This window comes from Prunus mume, linkage group LG3, assembly GCF_029339155.1.
Source record: "Prunus mume cultivar Tortuosa linkage group LG3, ASM2933915v1, whole genome shotgun sequence".
Lineage (NCBI taxonomy): Eukaryota > Viridiplantae > Streptophyta > Magnoliopsida > Rosales > Rosaceae > Prunus > Prunus mume.
Window position 1 is genome coordinate 5,889,104 of NC_142700.1, and position 6,988 is coordinate 5,896,091.

Genomic DNA, 6,988 nt, shown 5'->3' on the forward strand with positions numbered 1-6,988 from the left:
GATAAGTCTTTGTCGTAATAGATCACATTCAGATATTAAATATTTTTTAACACCTAAATTATTTTGTATAAATAATTCAAGAACATCATTAATTGGATGCAACTTTTTTGGTTGAGTTAGTTGGAAGCATTATTTTTGCAAAATTAAATATCTTTTTAACACCTAATTTATTTTGTATCAATATTCCAAGAACATCATTAATTGGGTGCAACTTTTTTAGTTGGATGCATTATTTTTGCAAAATTAAATATCTGAGCATATATAAAAACAATCGTGTACCACTTTACTAACCACATTTTTAATTGAGGTGAGCCCTATATATGGAAGTCTTATCTCTATGGCCGCTTGAAAAAAATAAATAAAATCTACATGAGTGATTGAAGAGCTAGCGTCAAGTCGATGATGGGGACGTTTGAGAGATTCAGTGTCATCATTTGAGGAATGAAGTGCTTAGTCGTTGGATCAATTTCCATGAAATCATGTGGTTGAGATTGATTTAAGTGTTTAAACTTGTTTGTGTCTAATGACTTGCCAAAAACCCACATGTATGTACGCTTTACTGCATAGCAAGGTTGCTGTAATTCGTCCACGTGTTATAATATGGATGGGCGATATGGTTAATATTTCCCACTTTTAAGATATAATATCAATAAATATTCACTTATAATTACTCGCACTTAAAGCACACAAAACTTGGACATACTCTCATACTAGGTACACTATAATTACTCGCACTTAAAAGCACAACAAACTTGGAACATGACAAATGTAGTATTATGCACGAAAATCTACAATGGATACAAGGACGGACCATATAACTTTACAACCCACGGTACAAGATATTAACATAGATTTATTTCCTGAGGCACTGGCTCGAACTGAAACAAACTAATATTGGTTTAGATTTCCTAAACATATACATCAGTAGCAGCAAGTCAATCTATTGTTTGTGGCATTTGTAAGTTCTTGCGCAGTAAAGACTGGTATGGGATGGCTCTAAGTCATGGATTAGGGGTAATATATGATCTTCCTCTACAAATTTGTCTGATCCAATAATGTTCCAGTCTTTGTGGCAGTGATACCCTGTCTCCATTTTCATCTTACCCTCTTACTCTAGAAAACCAATATGCTACAATATTTAGAACACTCGCAAAGAAGAACAAATTCAAGAAGCATATGGGTAATGCCAGCCAACAACATTGCTCTGTTTCAACTTTAAAATTTAGTGCGAAAATGCCATTTAGGATTTATGAAAAATGTAAAGAAGAATGAATTTTATTTTCTTGTTTTTGGTGGAGAGATCATAAAGCTTAATATGATAAGCTTGCACTTGATATATCAAATTGTAAATTCAAGATTGATGATAAAATTAGTGGGAAACAAACGAGGAACAACAATACACCAGGAACAAACAAAGTTCAAGATTGATGAATTTTATTTTCTTCTTTTTGTTCTCTTATTTCAGCAAGCTCAAGAACAAGAAGTTCTATTTTATGAGGAACATTACCAGGAACAAGAATTCAACTGATTATCGCCCATCTCCATAAGGCGTTACCATCTGGATTTGATTTTGCATGCTCCTCTCATAATCTGCACTGATTAAAATACTACTATAACTACCAGCATCACCCTCACCTCTGATATCCACAAAGGAAGAGCTTGAAACAGGTGACCCAAGCAAGTAGTCGGTATCTTTCTGAGTTCGAGGGAAACTAGGCTTTCCTCCACTTGGATACAGTTCCATAGTTGGCACTAATCCATCGAGCTCTGCAGCTACTTCTTTCATGGACGGCCTTTCTTCCCCTCTTAGCCTTAAGCATCTTTTTGCCAGATCGGCCACTTTTGTGACTCTCTCAAAGTGTCCCTCCACTATTTCATCATCAAGAATTTGACCCAAGCGATCCGAGTCCAACAAGGAAACAAAGACTTTTGCTAGGTTTCTCTCTGCCTCAGGCTTTTCAAAACAAAGAGCCCTTTGGCTTGTGAGTAGCTCCACTAGGACAACTCCGAAACTATAGACGTCACTCTTTTCTGTTAGTATGTTTGACTGAAGATATTCAGGGTCTAAGTATCCGACTGTCCCTTGCACAAAAGTTGATAGTTTGTCTTCATCTTGATCAGGAACCAATCGTGAAGCTCCAAAATCGGATACTTTTGCCGTGTAGTTTTCGTCTAATAGTATATTTGTTGCTTTCACATCTCGGTGTATGATCGGGGTAGAAGTGGAGTAGTGCAAGTAAGCTAGTGCCTCTGCTGTATCTGATGCTATCTTCAATCGTAATGGCAATGAAAGGGGTGATGTTTCTTTGTTGTTTTTCCTATGAATGTGCTCATAAAGAGTGCCATGGGCGATGAACTCGTAAACCAATATTGGTGTTTGGGTCTCCAAACAACATCCTAGCAGTCTCACAACATTTTTATGGTGGATTTGAGAAAGAACAATCACCTCGTTAACAAATTGCCTACTCTCGGTAATTGGGGCACTAACTTTGGACTTCTTTATGGCAACCACTTGTTCATTTGACAGTATTCCTCTGTAAACAGTTCCATAGCCTCCTTCACCAATTTTTCCGCTTACATGATAATTGTTTGTGGCCTTTTTAAGTTCTTCTTCAGTAAAAATTCTGGCTGCTGTCCGAACAGATCCAGCATAACTGGCCAGTTCTTGCTTTAAAAATAAGCCACCATTATCTTCAAAGTATTTTTGTTTGAGTTTGTTGAACTTTCTGTTCTTCATTTTCTGATATATACAAAAACTCGCAACCACTAAAACCAAGATGCTCAAAGGAATACCTGCAGAAATTAAAAATCATAGTCAAAGCTGATATTCATAATTTAATTATAACCAAAAGTCACTTTGGGTCCCCGTAATTTTGCACTTCAACCACTGTTGACCATGTAGTTTAAATTCCATCAATTTTTCCATTGTAGTTTCATAATTGTAGCAATTTGAGGACAATTCTAATTTCCATCAAATTATTCTAATTTCTGTCATCCATTCAGGGTAAAAAATGGCAAAATGGCCAAATTTGAGGATTGTTCTTAAATTGCTACAATTACGAAACTACAATGGCAAAAGTTGACGAAATTGAAACTATATGGTCAAAAATGGTTGAAGTGTCAAACTACAAGGACCAAAAGTGACTTTTGACCTTTAATTATTTATGCTATTTTTATAGTATCCTGGGTCAAGTGTCAAAACTATATTTCTAATTAAAAACAGAAATATATAGGGTATTAACAAATCTTCTAATAACTCTTCATTCATCAACTCATATTTAATAAACTAGATTAATAATATACCAGCCAACTATTTGTTAACTTTGAAAGTAATGCTAACTATTTTGTAATGAACTCTCCATAGGTACCCCTCTTTTTTTTTTTTTTTTCCTCGTAATAAAATTTGTTTCCCTACTATTTTGTTTCAGAATCATGAATAATTTACCATGCATAGCATATACTGTTTGTGTGTTGTATGTTTTGTATGGCCAACGTGTTGAATTAATTGGCTATAAAATATATAGGATGCATTCTTATATCTAAAATAGCTAGCTGGTTATACATACCCAACGTAATTTTCAATGAAATTGATTTGATGCACGTAATTGCGTCCTGGTTTTTGTAGCCACTATTACATGAGCAAGAGTAATTTCCAGGTAGATTTTTGCACTTTCCATTGTTACAAAGGTTCGAATTCAAAGCGCACTCATCAATATCTGAAAGAAATAGGAAAAACACATATATAGATATATATCACGTATCAATTAAGAAGAATCCCCAATTCTGAGCAACAATAATTAACTAGCACACGCCACAAACATATGTTCACGAGACTGTGTGTGGTCCAGATTTACAATATAGGGTATATATATAGAGCCATATATATGATTTACAAATATATAAGGAAATGTTATGCAGGGTCCTTAATAAACAAAAGATATGCTTTCTAATGAGAATCAAAAGGGATTGCTTGGGGTAAATCCTCAATCCGATCGATCTCCATTTGTTAAATAAATCATTTAGGATCATCCATACAAATATCACCGAATGATCATAAAGTATTTAGGATCATGACTATGATCAAATATAAAGACAAACACAATGTTCATGATAATAACCATCAAATGGTATAAAAAAAATTCATTTTATCTTCTTTTTTGGCAGAAGTGGTATTCTTAGATGGGATATTCTAAAACCTTAGCTGGTTATGGAAACACTGAATCACATACCTTGGCAACCATCTGGGTGGTATGGATTCCCATGGTAACCTGGCATGCACTTGCAAATGTAACCTGCAGACCCAACAGTAGTACACTTGCTATTTCCCTTGCATGCAAAACCTTCGCTCTTTTGAGCTGCATCACATGACTGATTCCCAATTTCCCAATTAAGAGCCGCGGGAAGCAAGGTTCTGTTGTTGAGCTGTTGAAAACTTGTACCATTGAATTCGAACTGGCCATCTTGCACAATAAACGAGTAGCTGCAGGGGTTGAAGTCCCAAATACCCGTGTGATTTCTAAAGCTTTTCAACGTGACCGTCTGATTCTTTAGCCCGCTAGGGATGGAAGTTTGGCAGCAACCAACGCCAGAGCAAGTGTTCTGCCCGTCAACAGCGTTGTCTAGACTATCACATATGGACATGCACCCCGTCGTGAACTCCTGGTCGTCTCGGAAGCCGCTGAAAAACGAGTAAGTGTCGCAGCCAAGGGCGTAGAACTTGTTCTTGGTATGGGAGATGGTGTAGGGAGGAGGCACCCACAGCCTGGGGACGTTGCGGCCAGTCGGGTTGCCCTGAGCGTCGTAACAGTCTTCGGCAACGTACTGAAGTATTTGGAGCTCACCCTCCTCAATGGAAAAGTTGGTGATTATGATATTGCTTGTCAACAACTGTACTTTTGGGTGCTGGGAGGATTGGTTGCAAGTGATGTTGAATTGGGGTTGGAGGTAGCAGCCAGGGCCTATGCCAAAGGGATATGGGATTGAGAGATTGCCACAATGGTCTTGGCAGCCAGGGAGGGCTTGAGCTGCTGTTGGAATTGGAGTTGCTAATAACAATATCACAACCAAATCCGCCACTACCAAAGAGAGTTGAAGAATAAGTAGCATCCTCGAATATGCTACAAATTGTGTTTATGTTTTGGGATGGTTTTTGAGTGTGAAGAAAACAGCCAACAACCCTGGTTTTTGAATGGTTATGGTAGCTACGTATACTACAAGTTGTATTGTTCACGTTGCAAGTGAAGAAAAGCAAGCCTGGCCTTTTTATAGATATGGAACGAATGAAGACTTGTATTGTATGCCGACATCTAAGTCGTCCATCTTATTATTTCCAACAAGTACTAGCATGGACCACCTTCTTGGAGAAATATCCTAATATGAAATGAAATTTTAAGATTGGAAATAGTGGCAGTAAAAAAACAGTTGGTTAAGGCGTAGAATTTTTCTTTGATTAATCCCATATATGTAGATTTATAAGTAACTGCTTGTCCCCTTGACATAAATAAATTTAATTTAGTAAGTTGACCGAGAGCATAATATATATAGTTGTGTGTGTTGTAGCCTGTAGGCATGGATTGCTTCTTGCAACAACATCTATTTTATCTCTTTATTAGTTTATTAGAATTATAATATATGCGGATGGACAAATGACTCCGTAACTCCGTACATATAAGGGACAAATACTTTTAAACGAGGATTTGACAAACAACAATTCTAGATCCAACGACTTATTCTACACATTTGCAATTAAAGTTTAAAAAATAATAATAATAAAACATACAAATCACCTTGAATTGAAAAGTAACATATATATCCCAACCAAAGTCTAAAATATTGATGGTATCGAAAATATCAGTGGTCTAAAAACACGAAAATTTCAAGTTCCCGTTTTCTATGTTGAAGTCGTCTGTATAATTTCCAATTTCTTACCAAGTGGAACTTTGAAAAGGATATGTGCATGTCAAATTCTTGTGCAATAAAGACTGGTGCGCATGGCATTGGCCCATCGAGAGTCATATGGCGGGTTCCAATTTAATGTTGCAGTCCATGGCCACATGCCGTGGAAAATTTACGCATTGATTGTGTCTATTTTTTGGACGATGCATGGTCCTTGGAAATGGCATTAACATCTGGATTTGCATGCTAGTACCGTGTAATGACCAAGTCATTAAACAAATAAATGACCAAGTCCATGCAATAATCAAGAAAGTTAGAAATCGTGGACTTGATTAAGTCGGAATGGTGACTTCAAATCAAACCCTACCAACGACTCTGAAGTTAAAAAAAAGACAAAGAAAAAGATAATTAAAAACAAAACATTTGAGCCATATGTGTGGCGTGGCCTCGGTGGCATATATGTGTGTTTGCCAACAAGAGTCATTTTATAGTGAGGGTTTTATCTATGGTACTTAGGTGAGGTCTTATATTTTAACCGTTGGATAAGACTAACTAATTTGATTGAGTATAGCTAGACATCACAGAATCTAAGAACCAAAAGAGCCTTAACAGCCCATTTTAGTATTGCCTCCCTTGTATATGTTGTTACAACTTGACACGTTGTTGGGACACGTGTGTGACATTGGCATTGCAACACACACTACAGAAAAAAGTAGCAATAGTCATTATTATTTGGTGACATTTGCTGGGTATGTATTAAAAAGATCCAAAATATAAACAAAGAGAGAGAGAGTCTGTATTTCAAAAAGCTGGGCCTAAAGTCCAAAACCAAACAAATAATGGGCTCGTTACCGAGTCCAACTAGATATTTGGGCCCAAACAAAGAAAATCCAATTTCTCTCTCACATATTCTTTTCCTATTCAAAACGAACCGTTTTCAACTTTTTATGGGGAAAATTTGCGAGCATCCTGTTACGAGGTTTACTTGCGAGTTTCAGCGGTTAATCTCTCAGGTAAAATATCATTTTGAATATTGAGCATCTTAATTCAGTGAAGTTGAATATCAATTTCAATTAAAATTGAAATTATTTAT

General features: G+C 36.4%; 1 protein-coding gene across 1 annotated transcript; it reads right to left on the reverse strand.

Annotated features, from left to right (window-relative positions):
• Positions 1-1,316: 1,316 nt before the first annotated feature.
• On the reverse strand, positions 1,317-5,217 carry LOC148918517 (wall-associated receptor kinase 2-like). The gene is made up of 3 exons (XM_089049478.1): positions 4,230-5,217; positions 3,567-3,716; positions 1,317-2,793 (listed from the first exon to the last, which is right to left on the reverse strand). Exons 1-3 carry the CDS (start codon positions 5,104-5,106, stop codon positions 1,529-1,531), a joined length of 2,292 nt encoding a protein of 763 aa, XP_088905604.1. The 5' UTR covers positions 5,107-5,217; the 3' UTR covers positions 1,317-1,528.
• Positions 5,218-6,988: the final 1,771 nt, after the last annotated feature.